Source organism: Aythya ferina (assembly GCF_964211825.1).
Source record: "Aythya ferina genome assembly, chromosome: 2".
NCBI classification, from domain to species: domain Eukaryota; kingdom Metazoa; phylum Chordata; class Aves; order Anseriformes; family Anatidae; genus Aythya; species Aythya ferina.
Genome location: NC_140297.1, coordinates 93,402,478 through 93,421,601, shown reverse-complemented (window position 1 = coordinate 93,421,601; position 19,124 = coordinate 93,402,478). Strand labels below are relative to the sequence as shown.

General features: G+C 39.8%; 1 protein-coding gene across 5 annotated transcripts; it reads left to right on the top strand.

The window, feature by feature from the left end:
• Window positions 1-17: 17 nt before the first annotated feature.
• Window positions 18-15,031, top strand: BAG1 (BAG cochaperone 1). 5 transcript variants are annotated; one of them, XR_014690575.1, is made up of 9 exons: window positions 19-130; window positions 4,247-4,375; window positions 4,531-4,613; window positions 5,281-5,394; window positions 5,967-6,074; window positions 6,228-6,366; window positions 9,896-9,961; window positions 12,014-12,076; window positions 14,350-15,031. XR_014690575.1 is itself a non-coding variant. In XM_084511842.1 (7 exons), exons 1-7 carry the CDS (start codon window positions 88-90, stop codon window positions 14,437-14,439), a joined length of 630 nt encoding a protein of 209 aa, XP_084367968.1. In that variant the 5' UTR covers window positions 18-87; the 3' UTR covers window positions 14,440-15,031. The 5 variants fall into 5 exon arrangements, 2 of the variants coding, with proteins under 2 accessions (XP_084367968.1, XP_084367969.1); XR_014690576.1 differs by having other exon boundaries at window positions 9,884-9,961; XR_014690574.1 differs by lacking the exon at window positions 6,228-6,366 and having other exon boundaries at window positions 9,884-9,961.
• The last annotated feature ends 4,093 nt before the right edge of the window (window positions 15,032-19,124 follow it).

The following is a 19,124-nucleotide window of genomic DNA, read 5'->3' as shown; positions in this document are numbered from 1 at the left end:
GGCCCGCCCGGCGGAACATGGCGCCTCCCCAGCCCTCGCAGGGCGGAAGTGACGCGCCGGCCGCGCGCCCCGGCAGGCGGTTGCGAGATGGCGGCGCCCGGGGCCGCCGTTACGGTCACCGTCACCTACAGTAAGGGCCGCGGGCTGCCGGGGGGGCGCCGGCGGGCGGGATGGGGGCTGGAGCCGGAGCCGGAGCCAGGGGGTCTCCTCGACCGGCGGTGTCTTCCCCGCCTTCTCTGTCCACCTGGGTCGCCCGAGCGGCTCCAACAGAAAAGGGAAAAAAAAAAAAAGGGGGCTTTCCGTTATTTTCCGTTATTTACCGTTATTTTCCTTATCGGTGGGGTGGTGCGGGTGCAGCGGGAGGGTGCTGTGGGAGCGGGTGGCAGGGCTTGTGGTGGGCAGCGCGGCGTGTGAAGGCAGGTGCTGCCCGCGGGACCCTCGTCTTATTTCCTGCGTAAACTGAAGGGTTTTTGGTTGGGAAAAGGCGAGATTGCAAAAGAAAAGAGTGGATGTTAGAGAGAAAGGGGTCGTTGTGCCCAGTTCTGGGGTCCCCAGCACATGGGGGACATGGAGCTACTGGGGCGAGTCCAGAGGAGGGCTCCTGGGATGATGAGGGGACGTGGCTGAGGGAGCTGGGGCTGTTTGGCTTCAGAAAGAAAAGACTGAGGGGAGACCTCATCCATGTGTATAAATGTCTGAGGGGAGGGTGTGGAGAGCATGGAGCCGGGCTCTGTTCAGTGGTGCCCAGCGACAGGATGAGAGGCAACGGGCACAAACTGGAGCACAGGAGGTTCCGGCTCAATATGAGGGCACTTCTGTGCTGGGAGGGTGACGGAGCACTGGGACAGGCTGCCCAGAGAGGCTGTGGGGTCTCCTTCTCTGGAGATATTCAAACCCCGCCTGGATGCCATCCCGCACAGTGCTCTAGGTGATCCTGCTCGGCAGGGGGTTTGGACCAGATGATCTCCAGAGGTCCCTGCCAACCTCGGCCATTCGGTGATTCTGTGATCAGCAGTTGAGCACTGATCTGGTGAAACGTTACTCAAAGGCATGCTGGAACAACTGAACTTTTTTTTTCTGGAGAAAAGAAGTAGGAGGGGGGAGAGGAAAGTGGAAAGGAAGGTGTGATTGACTCTGCAAATACACATAGAAGGTGACTGCAAAAAGGTAACGGTAGCCTGGACTCCTTCAAAATACTGTGGTTAATGAAGTGGATTGAGGTTAGGCAGTAGGAGGAACACTGAGAATAGCAGAATATAAAATCAGTGGTATTTTCATCAGTGGTTTTGTTCACAAAACTTGAGAGTTATTTATGGGTTATTTTTTAATCATCAGACAGTGAGCTCTGCTCCTGTCCTTTTTGCACAACGTTGGTGCCATTCTTTCCACCTTTAGAGCTCGTTGCTTATTTTCATTTGCTCATTCCTGTTTTTGAACTGTTATGCTTGACCCATTATTTTGTGCAAATGTTTCCTTTATCACTTGGCAGTTTTATCTAAGAATTTTTGGTGGTGAGGCACTTTGTGGAGTAATCTGTTTGGATCATCATGATTCCTATGCTCACTGATGCCTTCAGAGAGCTCCATTTGATCTGGGAGGCTCACCAACAGCCTTATCTGAGTGTGCTTCTATCTTTCCAGTTATTACCTAGTTATTACTTTGCTATTAATAATTAACAAACAGTAGGCACACTTTATCTTGGACTTCATTTTCTGGTTGCTGTCAGGTGCTGTTACTACTTTGCACAGGCGTTTTTATTAAAGTTGTATGTGTGCGAGGGTGAATGTCGGGAAAGATGGAAATAAAGGTTAGGAAGGAGCAACAGCAGATCCACATGCATCACTTCACAATCTGCAAGACATTGAATTGATGCTGTTTTTTAAAAGATTTTGGAGATTTACAGTAGTCATTATTTTAAATTAGTATTTTCACTTACTGATATCATGGATAAGCCATGATATCTTGTGCTACAGTCTGCCCAAAGTGGTACTCAGAATTTGTTGTTAAAGCAGTTTCTATTATTAGGCAAACTTCAGCTATTCTCCTCTCCATTTGCTGTTTTTTTAATTTTTTTAATTTTTTTTATTATTTTTTTCTTTCTTCTGTGTCTCAAAACAACCTTTTGAAATACACCAAGGTTAGGACTGAAATTTTCTTTTTTTATTGTTGTTACTGTTTTCTCTTTTTAACTGGGCAAATTGGGAAGGTCTGTTTATGGCAAATGTATCAGGGAGAGTTGGTATAGTGTTATTTTGATGTTAAAACCATTTAAAAATGCTGTTGGGAGTTTGCAAGCTTTTATGGCCTCAGCATAGCTTGTCATGTGACTGTGGCGGACGGGAACATTTTAAAATTGATGTTTCTAGCACTCTGCTTTGCAAAAGATTAATGTGCTTAAAAATTAGTGGTGTAAGAATAGTTTTCCTTCTGGTATTTGTTCCGGAGCTTTCTCTTCCTGTGAACTAAAGAAATTAATTTCCCTTGGAGCCAGTGGTGGCTGATTCCTGTGGGTGCTTTCAGATTGACAGACCTTAAATGTGTGGGAGCAGAGGTTATGGATCAGTTGCGATGCAGAGATTAATTGACATATTCTTTTCTTCTAAGAAATTCCTGCTGTTTGCATGCAAGTAATTTTAGGGAGGTTGAGTAGGAGGAACCATTAGCGGAAGGTGACAGTGTATTGGGTTTGAATGGCAAGGGTTTGGGAGCAGGGGGACTGCAGGGGCGGCCTCTGTGAGCAGAGCCCAGCAGCTGCCCCATGTCAGAGCAGAGCCAGCTCCAGACGGCCCCAAAAGGGAACCAGGCAGGCAGCAGCAGTTCCCCTGCAGGCTGTGCAGGGAGAGGCCCCCGGTGGAGCAGGCTGTCCCCCTGCAGCCCATGGGTGCCCCATGGAGCAGATGTCCACGCTGCAGCCCCCCCGTGGGTGGAGGAGCCCCCGGTGGAGCAGGTGGATGTGGCCTGGAGGAGGCTGCGGCCCGTGGAGAGCCCCCGCAGGAGCAGGGGGTCTGGGGGGAGCTGCCGCCCAGCCGTGGGGGACCCGTGCTGGAGCAGTTTGCTCCTGGGGGATGGATGGATGGATGGACCCTGTGGGACGGAGCCGTGTGGGAGCAGTGCTTGAGGAGCTGCTGCCTGTGGGCAGCCCGTGTGGGATCAGCTGGGGAAGGACGGCATCCCGTGGGAGGGACCCCACGGGGAGCAGGGGCAGGGAGGGACCCTGAGGGAGTGGCGGAGACCAAGCATCAGTCAGGGACTGACCGCAGCCCCCATTCTCTTGCACTGCTTGTGGGAATGGAGGTAGAAGAGGGTGGTTGGGGGAAAGTGGTTTTAGTTTGCTTTTTGTTTCTCACTTCTCTAGTTTGATAGTAATTGGCAATACATTTTATTAATCTCCGTGTGCTGAGTCTGTTTTACTCATGACGATAATTATTGAGTGTTCTCCATGTCCTTATCTCTACCCTTGAGCCATTTTCATCATATTTTCTCCCCATTTTCCTTTGAGGATGGGGAGTGAGAGAGTGGCTGTGGTGGAGTTCAGCTGCCCATCTGGGTAAAATCACCACAGACTTCTCAAGTCTGGATGAGACTTCTCAAGACGGCTAAGGCTGCTTATCAGCAATGTTTTGGGCAGAAGTAGTCTTTGGACTATGAGAACTTGCTTCACGTGTATTAGGACTGGGGAACAAAGGTAGCATAAATTGTTTCAGATTCCCCAAGACTTACACCATTGGAAGTTCCTATAACTAGGAAGTGAAACAGATCATAAAGTTGTGGACTTTCATGCTTTAGCTTCTGGGTTATCTAGGTCATATGCTCTGTTAAAAAGAAATGGAGAATAATGCATAGCAGGATCGTTATGCTGGTAGGATGCTCCTGACCCAACTCTTCGGGTTATTAGAAAGGAAAAGAAGGTTTTCAGCAGAAGTAAGTCACTCTAAAAGGAAGAAAATACATTAGAAAGTTGCAAGAGAATAGTGGTAATTGTGGCATTAAGGGGCATGGTTTACTGCCGGGACTTGGTAGGTCAGGTAGATGGCTGGATCTTGAAAGTCTTTTCCAACCTAGATGATTCTGTGAATCCTGTCACTTAAAATTAAGATTATACGAGGGAGTCGCTGACTTGAGAGTTTTCTGTGTTAATGGAAACAATTATTAGAAACTGATTCCCTATGATATTTTGATATTTTCAAGGTAATGGTAAGTATTACTCTTTTTTTGTTCTCATTTGTTTTGTTTTGTTTTTTGTTAGGCAATGAAAAACACAGTATTCAGGTTGCTTCACCACAGGAAGATAGTGAACCTACACTACAAGACATGGCTCTACTTATTGAACAAGTCACTGGTGTCCCAGTTCCTTTTCAGAAACTTATATACAAAGGTAACTTGTAAATCTGTCAGCGTTTCTTACAGATGTTTCATTGTAGTAGCTTTCAGGTGTCCGTGTTTTGAATGTCTTTAAAAAGACGTTCTTATGCCACTAACTGTAATTAATATTATTTTAACTATTTTTTCCCTCTCTCCCTTTCTGTTTAGGAAAGTCTCTGAAAGAATTGGAACAACCATTGTCAGCACTTGGTGTTAAAAACGGTTGCAAAGTCATGTTGATTGGAAAAAGGGTTGGTGTTATTTCAGAATTGCATTGTTTGTGCATTATCCTATTTCCTGTTATTCAGCCTCTGAACACAGACACTGCTTACAGCATAAAACTAATCTTGTTCACCTGCCCACAAAGCTGAGTTCATTCTCACATTATACTGCAAATAAGTCTGCAGCTTGTACAGCTCTACATTTGTGAAATTACATTATTGACAGACTTCTGCCTAATGTTACTTCTGATTGCTCCTGAACCTCCCTGAACCTCCTATTTTTCTGGTGGGGGGAAAAAAAAAGCTGTTGCTACTGATCCTGCTGAGTTATTTCTAGTGAAATGACTTGTGACTGGCTTTGCCAAGTGGAGTATGAGGTTGTATCAGCTGATACCAAGTTACCTCTACTTACAAAATAGTAAAATAACAAGGGAAAAACTGTTTGCACTTTTGTTTTTCACTTCAAATTTGTATCCTTTAATGTGTTTATATACATTGCCACTTTAACTGTATTTGTTAGTAAGCTTGGAGAAAAGTTTATTTGATAGGCACTAAAGTATGAAAAGGAAAACCACAGTGCAGTACGTGGTTTAAGTCAACAAAAGCCTTTATGTCTCTCTCACCACTGTTCCTGCTCTTCAGCTGCATAGTGACTCTTTGTTCAGTAGTTGTGGATATTTTCCTTTTCAATACACAGAACAGTCCAGAAGAAGAGGCTGAATTAAAGAAGTTAAAAGATCTGGAGAAGTCAGTGGAGCAAATAGCTAATAAGTTAGAGGAAGTTAATAAAGAGTTCACAAGTATCCAGAAGGTATGCCGGATTTTTGTCGTTTTATATCTTTACAAAACTGTTTTGTAGGTATATATTTAAATAATAAAAACAAACAACAAAAAAAACCCCATACACAATCTTCTAAACGTTTTGTGTAGTAAGTAATAGGCTGTCCCTCTTAGCTGTTGAATAATAATGTAATTGTAAAAATATTTTATTATAGAATAATTTTTTTCTGAATTTCAAATGCCATTTTTGAGTTTCCAAAATGGAGAAATGTATGGCACTGTAAAAAAGTAAATATTGTTGCATATTGAATAAATGATATTTTATAGATCTAGAAAAACAGAAAGGATTATACCAGAGCTCAAAGAAGAATACCTCTTACTTTGAGTTTTGTTTAATCTCTTAACGAGTAAGATCTGCTAGGCTTCCTTGATTGTACAGAGTAATTGAATAAAGATTAAGATTGGAGTCCCCTTTGTACCTGAAACTACCAAAATAGTAGGTCTTGTTTTGGTGTGGCATGTTGAGAGATGTTTTTTCCAAGCTGATCATTCAGTAAGGTGTGGAATTTTGTTTTTTTTCCTGCCCTCTTTTTTCCTTACCAGGGATTTTTGGCAAAGGATCTGCAAGCAGAAGCTCTAAAACAGCTTGACAAGAGGATAAAAGGAACTGCAGAGCAGTTCATGAAGATCCTGGAGCAGATTGATGCCATTGTAAGTAAATAACAGCAGAAAAGGATCGAATCGCAACAGAATTTTAGGAAGATATATTTCTTCTAATTTATTTAATACTTTAAAATGCTAACAAATTTATTTTGGCTTTGAAAACTAGTTAATTGGTTTGCTCATTCTTTTCTTAATATCCAGCTCTTGCCCCTGTATGTCTCCAAAAGTCTACTTGGCAACATCTGTTTCTAAATGGTGACATTAATGCCTGTGTATGCATCCCCATTCTACAGAAGAGCTTCATTTGAGGCAGCAGCCTGCTAAGACTACATGAAATTGGGTATCCTTTACTTAAGTTTTACCCTTTTAGTTTGTCTTGGCAAACTTTAACATTAAACTTCATGGTAACAGTAAAGGTCTGGAAAAAAACAAAACATCTCAAGCACACTGTTTGCTATATTGCATAAGGAGAAGGCGGTTGTGAAGACTGAATAATTTTCTGGTCAGTTGTATACGGACTGACAGTACTCTTGTTCAAGGTGCCTGCATATTGAGGACTAAATTCTTTCTTTGGAATGTGTATCCAAAGTGAATCCAAGGTGTGTCCAAGTGCTTCACAGTCATTAATGGATCATAACCTTACAGCATCTTCCCAGAGTACAGTGTGTCTGCCTGTATCGTGCAGGAACTGAAAGCTAGGTGAGAATGAGGAATTTGTGCAGAGATATATGGAAGATTGTGGCAGCTGGGGTATTTTGTTATTCTGTTTTCGTGCTTGCTGGGTCACTGTCTGCAACTTCATTATATCATTCTTTCGCGTATCACAATCATAACCTTCTGCTCTAAAGAAAAACAAGGCTGCTTTTCTATAGTTTTGCATGCCTTTGCAGTGACACTTTATGGGTTTATATCAGAAAGATTCCATGCAAATGCCTATAGTTGGTGAACCAAAGGAATTTGAATGGCCAGATGTTTTGAAAACACTCAGCAGCAAACCATGGAGTAATAATTAGAATTGGCTGTCTGCAGATGCTATACAACATGGATGTTCCTAGGATTTTTGCAGAGCTTGTCAACTTAGTTTCTTCTTTCATATTGTTCCTTTTGAGTGGATAAATTAGCCTTTGCTGGTTGTTTTAGTTAACAGTTCTTAAATATTCTTTTTTAATTTTAAGACTTTAAAATACTTAGCTTATAATTATTTCCATTTCCTTTTCTGCCTCACATAAAGGAAAATGCCTTGCTGTTAAACGTAGACTTCATATAACTGATTCCTGTTTGAAGTAGCAGATTTACTATGTGTTGTTGATAAAATAGCAATAATCTGACATCTCTTTCATGTGGATGGGATTAACGCATATTCATGAGCCCTTCAATTTTTGGTACTATGTTCTGTTTAGAAGAAAGTCAGTACTTGGTTTATAGTTCTGGAAGGAGGCAGGCAGCCTCGAAAAACCCTCTTCACTGCTTCCTAGTTAACCCAAGCTAAATTTCCTGTGTTAACTTTTGATTTTCATATTTCTTCCCTGGCTTAAATAGAAAGTGTGCTATTATCTATCATTTTATCCCTCGTCCTGTATTATCTAGAGTATTTTGGGTTTCCAGGTTTAGTACAAGATTTTAGAAGTCTTACAGACATCTTTAAGTTTAGGAATTAGTGGAGTCCCTGTTCCTCAGTTTTATCTGAGCTAAACAGCCAGAGCTAAAACTAATTATGACTGATAGCTTTTCATATTTGTAATAGTTGTTTGTTACTTCTAGTGAAGAACCTATAAGAGCGTATGGCATTGATAAACATCACATTTTTAAAGCAAGAAATACAAGTGAGGCTTTTCACAGCAGTGAATGAAGCTATGTTATACATACCAAACTTTGTATTTATTTGTGTTAGCATACAAAGACTGTTTTTTGTCATGAAAACTGAACTTCTGAGAAACTTCTGTGAAATCTTGTATAGTTGTATGGAATCTTTCCATAAAATGCAGCCATTCAGTGTACTGATCCTACAGCACATCGGGCTACCAACTTTATGAGGTATTCCTTAGCTTTACTGTAGTTGTGCAGCATGCAGAGGTAGCAGCACAAAATGGTAATGAGATATGGATAATAAATGGGCTCCACTGAGGGGTAAGGGGCATGGTTAAAAGTGATAAACAGAAATTCAAAGCAGAAAAGTGTCTAACTTCCCTGAAGTACTTAATCTGTATCTCAGCACTGTTTTATATGGTATTTAAAACAAAACAACAAAAAGAAACGGAGATTGAGTGAACTATTTTCTGGTAACACAGAAGCATGGATAAACTGTAGAAAGGAAGCAGACCAGCAACTCACTTGGTAAATGTTGCAGTTTTCTTTCCTTGGCAGAATTGTTGTGAAAGTTCTTTAAATTGTCTTGGCCATCATACAGGTTTTTGATTGATCCAAGCAATCTACTTCAATACAAAATGAGGTTTGTGTGATTACAGAGAGCTAAGGCTGAGGAAGCCTGCATGTTGTTTTCTGTATTCTAGGGGTGTTGCCCTCTTACTGTTAGGATGTAGGCTCTATAATTAGACAAGCTTAGTTTGGAACTAATACTTCTTTTTACCAGGCTCCATTTCTTTATGAAATACGAATTTAAAAGCGCACAGTTAGGAAGTGGCAGTCATACAGTATGGGAGTGAGAAAAAATATGGTGTCATCACCACCAAAAGAGTGTAAGTGCAGTCTTGAAGGGATGCCTCTGGGTAGAGTAGCTGTAACTTAAACATCTTAACATTAAACATTCGTTTAAAACGGCTACTGCTTCTACAGAACAGGTGGATGGATCTTGTAAGTATCTTAACACATTTTTGAAGGCAGTTGGGCCTTTCTATAAGCCACATTTTTTTGTTTTTTTTTTTCAAGAGGAATACTAATTCAGGTGTGTTCAGCAGTTGAAGATTTATCTGTGTGCATCAACAGCAATGCATTTATTTCAGCAGCTAAAGCGTTTGGTCAAGGAGTAAAAGTCAAATCACAATACTTACTGCAAATCTCTGCAAGCAGAACATAGAAAATGCTTGACTTAAACACAGTTCTTAAAAAATAAAAAATGAATACTGCAATCTGAGTGAGTACTTTGTTCTCACGATTCCTTATTAAATGGCAGATGTGGAATCTGGAAAGATGACATTGCAGAGAACATAGTGCTCTGAAAACAGAAAAAATCTTTCTGTTCTGAAATACAAGTCACTCATTTTGCTTGCATAAATTAACGGCAAATCTTCTGTCAGACTGAATGTGTTTGTACTGAGGACATTGATAATTTTAGTGACTCAAAGTTGTATTTAGGTGGCCCATCCCCCTTGAGGAATTTTTGGATTACAATTCCTCTGTAAAACTTAAATTACTGTGCTGTTCTGAAGAAGCTTTTTTCCACTGTCTCCTTGTCACTGCTAATACTAAATTAATGTTTTGAAGATTAAAAGAAGGAAATACTCTGAAACTAACGTGCTGTTAGCAAACAATTCCCCAGCTTCTGTAAAGTTCTGTCACTTACTCTTGGAGCGATAAGAACTTACTACTAAATCTTCTCATGTGTTTGGATAAACAAACATTGGATAAGCTTTTCATGATGATAATGCTTAAATCTTTTAGTATGAATCAGAAGCATGACATTTAACAGTTACTTCTAAAGAAGCTGCTAAGGTGTTGCAGTGTCAACATGATGTGCTTACCTAATTTACCAATTTATTTAATGATAAATTATAATAATAATAACCTACTGAAATACAGTGTATTGTGCATAAGCACTGTCTAAGATTAAGCTGCTACTTTTTAAAATTTTAAATTAAACTTGATTTTAATTAAATATTGAAATGTTATTGTGACTTAAGGTTTATTGCCAGCTTCACCTGTTAAACCCTGAATAGTTGGACAACGTATTCCTGGAGAGGAGACGTAAGCTGACTAAGGTAAAACAGAGAGACCGTGAGATTTAATTTGATGTTAAAATTTATAAACTTTACTAATTTGATTGCAAAACGCCTTTAAGCAGCTTTATAAGTTAGTACATTTACGTCTTCCAAGTCTCTGTGAAGGGCTTGACAAGGTCACAACAAAACAAAAACACGGCTATGAGGGTATATAAGTAAATATAGGAGTTTGTATGCATAGATACAATTAAGAACAGTTTTGAAAAATGATGTCAAAAATATAAATAGTCCGAATATTTTCTATACACTCCGACTTCAAAGGTTCCTTCAGTTACCAATATCTGTTTTTGAAACAGATTGTTTGATAGCCCAGGTTGAATTCCCTGTCTGCTAACAGACAGGGAACAGGGAAAGCTAACTTGGGCCTATTCTGATGATAGAAAACTGTTAATTTGCTATTTCAGGTGGTAGGAATACTTGCACAGGCCATAGTCTTTCAGAAAGCGCATCCTGAGATTAGTGCTCAGCAAAGGGAAAAAGGTGATGTAACTGAGCTAGTGCATAATTTCATTTTGACTTTGATTATTAAGAAATTCCAAGTTGTGGAAAACTTCAAGGTATAGAAGAATTTCTGTGACAGTGTGATAGCATCTTCATTTTCTGTTGAAAGTCAGCTATTAGTAATTAGGTCTAACTGATCTTTGTTCTTTCAGGCTATTACATATATGTGGTCAAAGTAGTGTGCATCAAATACGCTCTTTATGTTAAATGTTTCTTGTGATTATTTTTTTTCTTTTAAAAAGTGAATTGTGTTGTTGAAAACAAAGAATTTATCTCTAAGATCCCTTACAATGCTTTATGCAACCTTGTAATATTTTCGTAACTTTTTTTTCTTTTTCCCTGAGACAGCTATAAATAGTCCAAAGGCCTTCATTTTTATTTGTGAACTAGAACTGGTGTTTGAAGAGTAGTCACCCACAGCTTTAAACTAACTTTTCAAATGTTTTCCTGTGTCTTTGGAGCATCCAGTTTCTGAAATAAAGCACGTAATAGAATCTTTTCACAACATCTTGCAGGAGGAAACATGCAGATTTAGCATGTTGCAGTGAGCAAGGGCTTCCTGTAGTACACAGTGCTAGAAAATACTTTGTGAAGAGTGATGTAGCTTCTTAAAATGGACAATTTAAATTTCTTATGCCAGTAGTTAAAAGGAGTTGTCATTTTAGACCATTGTTGAAAATGCAGTAACAGCTTGTGAACCTACCTTCTGCTGTAAATCCAAAGGAAATAAGGTGGCATTACACAAATGAAGAAAGTAACACACACACAACAGGCTTCTGTAGTAGAATTTACCTTGTGAAACTTGGAGTTAACCTGATAACTTACTTGCAAAGGTACTTCTTTCTCACAGAATAGGAGCATAAGGTTTTTAGGTAAGAATAATCATCTGTAGAGGTGTTTTGCTCATTTCAGAAAAACACCATAAACCTGAGCATGCTTCCTCACTAACTCTTCAATTTAGCGTCATTTCAAAAGGACAAAGCGTACAGCAATCACTCAGTTGACATACGTTAATGTAGTGGGTGGAAGGAGTATGATGCAGTTTGAATCAAAGTAAAAGGAATGTCAGCATGTAACATGAAGAGATAGCAGAGGAGATCAGACATGATGCTTAGACTAGCAATGCCTGCGTTACTGATGATGTGCTCTAATGATAGCGAGTGATTGAGTTAATGTGTTTGTAAGAAATAAATATATCTTCATAGCTCCTGAAAAAAATGAACATGATGCTCAGCAGGAGTTACCATACGACAAAAGCAGTGTATGAAGTCTATTGCTTTATGTTACCTAAAGACATGGTATAGATTTGCTAGGTCAGTTGTTTGCAATCCACTTGCTGTATTCATCGTTTCTTTTAATTTATGACTTGCTTTTAAATTCTTTCTTGGGTAATCATCATCACTGAGTAGGTATGGCATTTCCAGGATGCCTGTTAACAGGGCTCAGATCGTTCATACAGCCAAATTCTGCTGTATGCTTAGTATGTTCGCTTCAGCATTGAGCTACATCAACTTGTTTATTTTATTGCAGAATCTGCCAGAGAATTTCAGTGATTGCAAACTAAAAAAGAAAGGGTTGGTGAAAAGGGTTCAGGTGAGTCTTCCTCTTTTTTTTTTCTTCCTTCTCCGTTAATGCTGGGCACTTGTGCACTGAGAGTTGTTGAAAATGATAGCTGCTTATAGCTTAGATTTTTCACTGTTTGTTCTGTCCTAGATACGTCTTATGACATCTCTGAGTAGTGTTGAATAGCTTTATAAGGAAACATACAAAAATACAGAATTGCATAGTACATGCTGTTTTCACACTAGATTTGTAGTTTATGTTAGTTGTTTGCCTTTTAGCTGAATGATGATGAAAAGTAATTCTGATAAATTGTAAAAAGGAAAAAAAAAAAATCATTCCTTCTTTCATGTATCTCTGTGGTTGGAAGTAATGAACGAGTCCGGGATACAAAGGTGTATTCTATGGGAGCTAGGAAACACCTTGCTAGAACTATTCTTTGGAAAATGTGCTCGCTATTGCAGTGTGCCAACTTTCTATAGATTGTAAGTCTGAAGTAAAATCTGTATAGAAGAGCAGCTCTGATGGGGTTGGGGTTTTCCAATTGTTTTCGCCATCTTATGGTGCTTTTAAAGACCCAGGTGTCTTCACGGGCCTTAGCCTGAAGGTTTGTTACCTAATACTGAAATTTATCCTCCAATCCTCCTCCTCCCCAGAACAAACTTCCACAAATGAATAGTAATGCTCATTCGTATTACTCTTCTGATGGGTATTATGCTAGCATCAGTCACAGGTTAGGCTCTCGAAAAATATTTGTGAATGTGCTTGCATTCATATGTGTGAATTGAAAGGATTGGTTTGGTATGAGTTTACTCTTTGGTATGAGGTATACTCTTTGTATTCAGTTACAGAGGTAAGTTCAGTTAATGCAAATTGAAATGATGGTTTGCTGGCGTAGCTGTGTTTCACAGGGTTCTGAACACTTTTGATTCTGTGTGCCTAACCCAAAATAGCAAACCTTTCTAAAAGCGGTATGGCCATAAACCTTAGAACTCCACTCTCGGATGAAGTTATTACAGAAATAAGCGCGGGTTTGTATAAGAACTGCTGTTAGAGCATAAAATAGACTGCTGAGCAGAGATCAGAATTATCTATGTACTTTTATTGGCATAATGTTCTGCAGCTGTACGTTATGATCCCTTTGAGGACTGCAAAAGAATCTAAGGGGTTTAAGACCAAACTATTCAAAAATAATTTATTTTTCGAGAGCAAGGAAATGATGGCAAGTTGTGCTTATTACTCTGAAGTATTCATGAAAGCAAGGTGGAACTATTAACTGTGTTCTGTTGCTAGCAATCACCCATATCTCCCAGAGATGGGAAGACAGAAGGAAAACACTCACAGCCAGAAGAAGCTGGTTGTTACCACCTTAATTTTTTCATCCCTCAAGTCATTACAGAAACGAGCTGATGTCAGCTCGGGATTGGTTGAAGAATGATCCAAGAGTGTGGTTGAGAAACATTTGCTTCATACAACAGACTGATGTTTCAGAGGGATGGAAGTTTATTAATCACTTTAACATGTGTAACAACAAATATCCAGTTTGACTGTTAAGTATAGTGCAGTTGTAGCAAAACTGAGTGCAAGAAATTTATAGATCATGGGAGAGTCTGCTTAGAATCTGTGGTGAGTATGTTGAACTTGGTCTAAAAGGATTTATTGGTGGAGGTAGGAAGCTTACTCTGCTGGGCACAGCACAGGCAAGGTAACCAGGGGCTGCTGGCTCTGAAGTGCTGTGTGTGTACTTAAGTTGCTGTACTTGTAAGAATTTGTGTGCAGGTTGTAAGAAATGCTTAAGGTACTGTGGAGTACCCTTTTTGGGAAAAAACGCCTTCTATCTTTACAGGCATGCTGGCTGTTTACTGTGAAGACAAGGGTTCATGTTGTCCTGTAGTCTTGAGAAAGAGAGGAATCCGTGGTTTAATGATGGCTTGTTTTAGATTTGGCTGAGTAGGATTGTTACAGAACCGTGGCTACAGAAGCATGTGTTTTAGGAAGGAGTGTAAAATCACTAACTTGTCTGAACCTTTGTGATTGTTGATGTTGATTATGAACTTTTGAAGTAGTTCGGTGGCAGGACTGGTGAGGATGGGCAGCCCCCTTGTTGCTTTATCAAATACTATGTTTCTGTTGGATTCCAGGTAAACAAAATTGTTAATAGACCAATATCAGAACTGAACTCAAAGGCAGTCATCAGAATGGCATCTTCATGTTCATGATGGAAACTTGAGTTTCTGTTCGTATGAAGCAGCCTGCTATTGCTGTAGTTGCATCCCTGCTAACACTTGTTTGTTTCTTCTTCTCAGGCTTTTCTTGCCCAGTGTGATACCATTGAAGGAAATATCGGACAAGAAATGGACAAGCTACAGTCAAAGAATTTGGCACTGGTGGAATGAGGAGCATTACCCTACATAATTAGGAAACATAATTGCTCTGTGAGCAAGAAGAAAAGTTTGCTCTTTGTTTTGGAGCACATATTCAGCTTGTTTTTTTTCTTAAAGCTCAGTCTGTTAGACTGGTACTAGTCAATCATTTCTTGCTGGTTGTCTTGTTTGCCGCTTGGTTAGACCTATTATTTTGAAAAGAAAATCCTTCCTGAAGAATTGCAGAAGTAATCTTTGTGGTGAATTGTTACGTATCGTATGGACAATTGTTTACTTAACTATGTTACAACGTTTGCAATGATGGGCAATATTTTCTGATGTCTTTGAATTTATTACAGCTCAAATCAAAGAAGGTCTATAACCATACAAGTGCCATAAGTTGCAATTTTAGGGCTTCAGCTCGATGGGAAAAGGCAAACTGAGACAACATCTAGGAAAGTTCAACGTTGGACTGGTAGGCAGTTCAGAGCAATAAAAAAAAAAAACCTACACATTTGTATTTACTTAATGTTTGTATGCATTTATAAATATAAGAAAGCTTGACTATAAGGGAGTCGTACCTATTTTAGCCTTAAATTGTCAAAATAAATGGAATGTACTGTAACATGTATGGTACTTAATTTTGAGTGGTGCTTTAAGTTGTACTGAGCTCCTTGATACAGGTGTATGTTTTTTACATGGATTTCTGATTTACTGTATTTTTTTATAGCTTATTTTTATTGGTTGTTCCTTCTTGAGTTGTGGTAGAAAGTGAAATGAGATCACTTGTGCTGCTCAAACCTGAAGGGTTCCGTTAAAACAAGGTGTAACTAAGGGGCTATTTTGAAATGTTCTTTTTCTACGTTTTTTGTTTTTTCTGGTTTCAGTGAATTCATGATGCTAATGGAAAAAATGCAGTGCTTATTTCTAGTCTGTTAAGGTAACTAGTGATTTTTGTAGGATTTTACAGGTGACACAACTTTATTTTAGCAGTGCCATGTGGCTGAAGTTACGTCTGATTCTCCCAGTCAGATATGTGCCAAGCTTAGCCTTCTCTGTTAGGTGAAAAATAAGCTTTTGCTGGAGACGGTGGCTTTCAGCGGGGGCAGCCAACTTTGTTTGCAGTTGTCAGTCATAGCTAACACCTCTAGTGGGAGTTGCTTTTTCCCTGCTGATTCTGGTAGGTAAATCAGTCATGTACACAGTATAGACTGTATGAAGCCAAATTTCTGTGAAAGAAAAAAAGAAAAAGAGCTCCTTCATCTCATGCCCTTGGATAGTGAGTTTTTTATCCATATAGGCAGTTATGGGGTTAGCTATCCTTACAAGGTAAAAACAGAAAACATGTAAAAAAAAAAAAAAAAGTTATAAATCTAAAAGTATTTGCTTGGTGTTTGTAATCAAAAGGACATTTTAGTGAAAAATGCCATTGGATGAATGAAGAAATAGCTGTGCATTAAAAAGGAACTTGCTCATTTAGAACTTGTATTCTAAAAATGCCTTTTGACCATACCAGAATGGAGTTGTCATATTCTTACTGTTAACCAGTTTCTGGAAGACTGTACTTTTTCTGTGTGAAACTGTTCTCAGCATCTGTGGAAGATATTAAGGTCTAAATTCCTTGTGAGCTTCCTTACCTTAAGCTAGGACATGATCAGGCTGTGTATCTTTTCCTAGGGCGGCTAGTCTGGTCATGTTCTATTTTCCCAGTTATTTTCCTATAACTTCAGGGTTACAAGGCAGAACAGTTGTAAACCACGTTTGTGAAGCCCTGGCTTCTTGCTGCTTCTGGGCCAGATTCAGCTGACTCTAAAACCACCAGCACCATAGTTGCTTGAATCAGGGGGACGCAAAATTAGCCACTTCCTTGTGATGGAAGGGATCCTCACCCTCTCAAATATGTGTGTGCTCCAACGCATTGAAATTTCACAGGTACACGTCCATAAAGCAAAGAATTCTCTTCTGCTATCAAGAGAACTGGGAGCTGTGGTGATGGTTATAGGACTCTGTCCGTTTCTGCTGCTGATGATATTTTTCTCTTGGGTGATAACATGCTATTTTCTTCTGGATCCTTCCATCAATGGAAAAGGCTACTGACTTCAGCCACTTCCATCTCTCCTGCCCAGAAATTGCTGCTCTTGGAGGTGTGCTGGTGTGAGTACATCCTCAACCTGTCTCAAAACCAGATGGGATAACCCAAAGATTTTACATAGCAGATCTTTTAATAACTTGCTACTTTGAGGCAAAAAAAAAAAAAAAAAAGGATGGTGACTCTCTCTCACCAGCACATCTGGATTCAGCAATGGGTGGTGGTTCTGAGCTGGAGACCCTCTATGGTCTAAGATATATTCCCACTCACTCTGCCACCTAGACATACCGTGATACCCAGCTTGCTGCCAGATCCATCCCTGTGCCCCCAGCTGCCCACCTCACCACCTCAGAAGGCAGACGAGTTGCTCACCTTGGTGCTGCTTAGCCTCTTGTCTTCCTGCAGTTGCTATTGCTTTGGCTCACCTCGGATTTTCCATTCGGGCACAATGTCGTGCCATGAAGTTTGTCTTAGAAAATGGAAGTTGAGTCCCACAGCTCCCCGTTCTTCCCCAGCTCCCTGTAGGCCATGATGTGAGACATCCCCAGCCTGCCAACCCACGGGGCTGTGGAGCCATCAGCTGTGAGATAGCTGGCTCTGTGAGAACAGCAGAAAATAGCTATTTTTTGTACTTTTTGGTGAAATTCTCAGTGAGCAAGTTCTGGCAGTAATATTGTGAGCCTGGAGTAATGCTTCTTGGTTTGTGGGCTTCTGTTTGTTTGTTTTTTTTTTGATGATCAGTCATGGTTTGGGGTGGTATGCTTGACACCACGGAACTCGGGACTGGAGTTTTTAGTTAACTTATTTTATTGTACTATGGTAAATAATAAAATACAGAAAGTGCTCTGCTGCCCTTGGTCCTGATGTGGTTATTAAGCTATGTGTGTGTGTCGTGGACAGGGCGCACGTTGCTGTCCCCATGAAAGCGCATGCGGTGGAGGCTGGCAGGAGGAGTGGGGCAGGCGCTGCCATAACCAGCAGGCCTGTGGGGCCTCAAAGCCACGGGTAGTGGGAAGCTCAGCCTGGAAGAAAAGCTGCGCTTTATGGCTTTTTATTTATTTATTTAATTTATTTTTGAAGTAATTTTCACAGTTATATATCACCTGGAGTACTTTCAGCGAGTGTTTGGAGCATTTGGCTGTATGGGTGTACTGGTGCTGGGTTTAAAATTTTATTTTATTTTATTTTTTTCATGTTTTTGACACTTTGGGGGGGGAACTTGCAAGCACTTTAGTCAGAAGACTCAGCACACGGCTGCAGGACGGTGCCTGCCCAGGCCTGGTGGCGCTCTGAGGGCGTAGCTGCTGGGGGAAAGTTGCTGAAGGTGGAGAATTTAATTCTGCCCCTGTTGCTGACAGTTTTATTTTGGGGATTTTTATTTTGGGGATGTTAGTAATTTTATTGTAATTTTGAATTATTTTGTTTTAGTTTTTGTAATCAGATTTTGGTAATTTTGCATTTGAATGTTTTTACTTTTGTAGTTTTTTATTTTGGCGATTTTATTTTTGTAATTTTGGGGGGCAATTTTTGTATTTTGGTAATTTTGATTTGGACTCTTTGATTTTTATTTTGGTGATTTTTATTTTGGTGATGTTAGTAATTTTGTTTGTAATTTTCAATTTTATTTTTCTATTTTTTTTTTTTAGTTTTTGTAATCAGATTTTGTTAATTTTGCGTTTGAACGCTTTTACTTTTGTAGTTAGTTTTTTATTTTTGCGATTTTATTTTTGTAATTTTAGGGGGGCATTTTATTTTGGTAATTTTGGTTTGGACTCTGATTTTTGTTTGGGATTTTTGTTTGGGATTTTTGTTTGGGATTTTTGTTTGGGATTTTTGTTTGGGATTTTTGTTTGGGATTTTTGTTTGGGATTTTTGTTTGGGATTTTTGTTTGGGATTTTTGTTTGGGATTTTTGTTTGGGATTTTTGTTTGGGATTTTTGTTTGGGATTTTTGTTTGGGATTTTTGTTTGGGATTTTTGTTTGGGATTTTTGTTTGGGATTTTTGTTTGGGATTTTTGTTTGGGATTTTTGTTTGGGATTTTTGTTTGGGATTTTTGTTTGGGATTTTTGTTTGGGATTTTTGTTTGGGATTTTTGTTTGGGATTTTTGTTTGGGATTTTTGTTTGGGATTTTTGTTTGGGATTTTTGTTTGGGATTTTTGTTTGGGATTTTTGTTTGGGATTTTTGTTTGGGATTTTTGTTTGGGATTTTTGTTTGGGATTTTTGTTTGGGATTTTTGTTTGGGATTTTTGTTTGGGATTTTTGTTTGGGATTTTTGTTTGGGATTTTTGTTTGGGATTTTTGTTTGGGATTTTTGTTTGGGATTTTTGTTTGGGATTTTTGTTTGGGATTTTTGTTTGGGATTTTTGTTTGGGATTTTTGTTTGGGATTTTTGTTTGGGATTTTTGTTTGGGATTTTTGTTTGGGATTTTTGTTTGGGATTTTTGTTTGGGATTTATTTTTTTAAATAGTTTTGCACTTCCCTTTCTCCCTCCTCCCCCCTCCCCGGGGGGGCGGGGCCACCCTCCCGCCCTCCACACAAGCCCCGCCCCCTCCCAGAGGCCCCGCCTCCTCTCCTCCCCCCCGTGAGGGCGGCGCCTCGCTCCTCCTGCCCCTTCTCCCCCCCGGG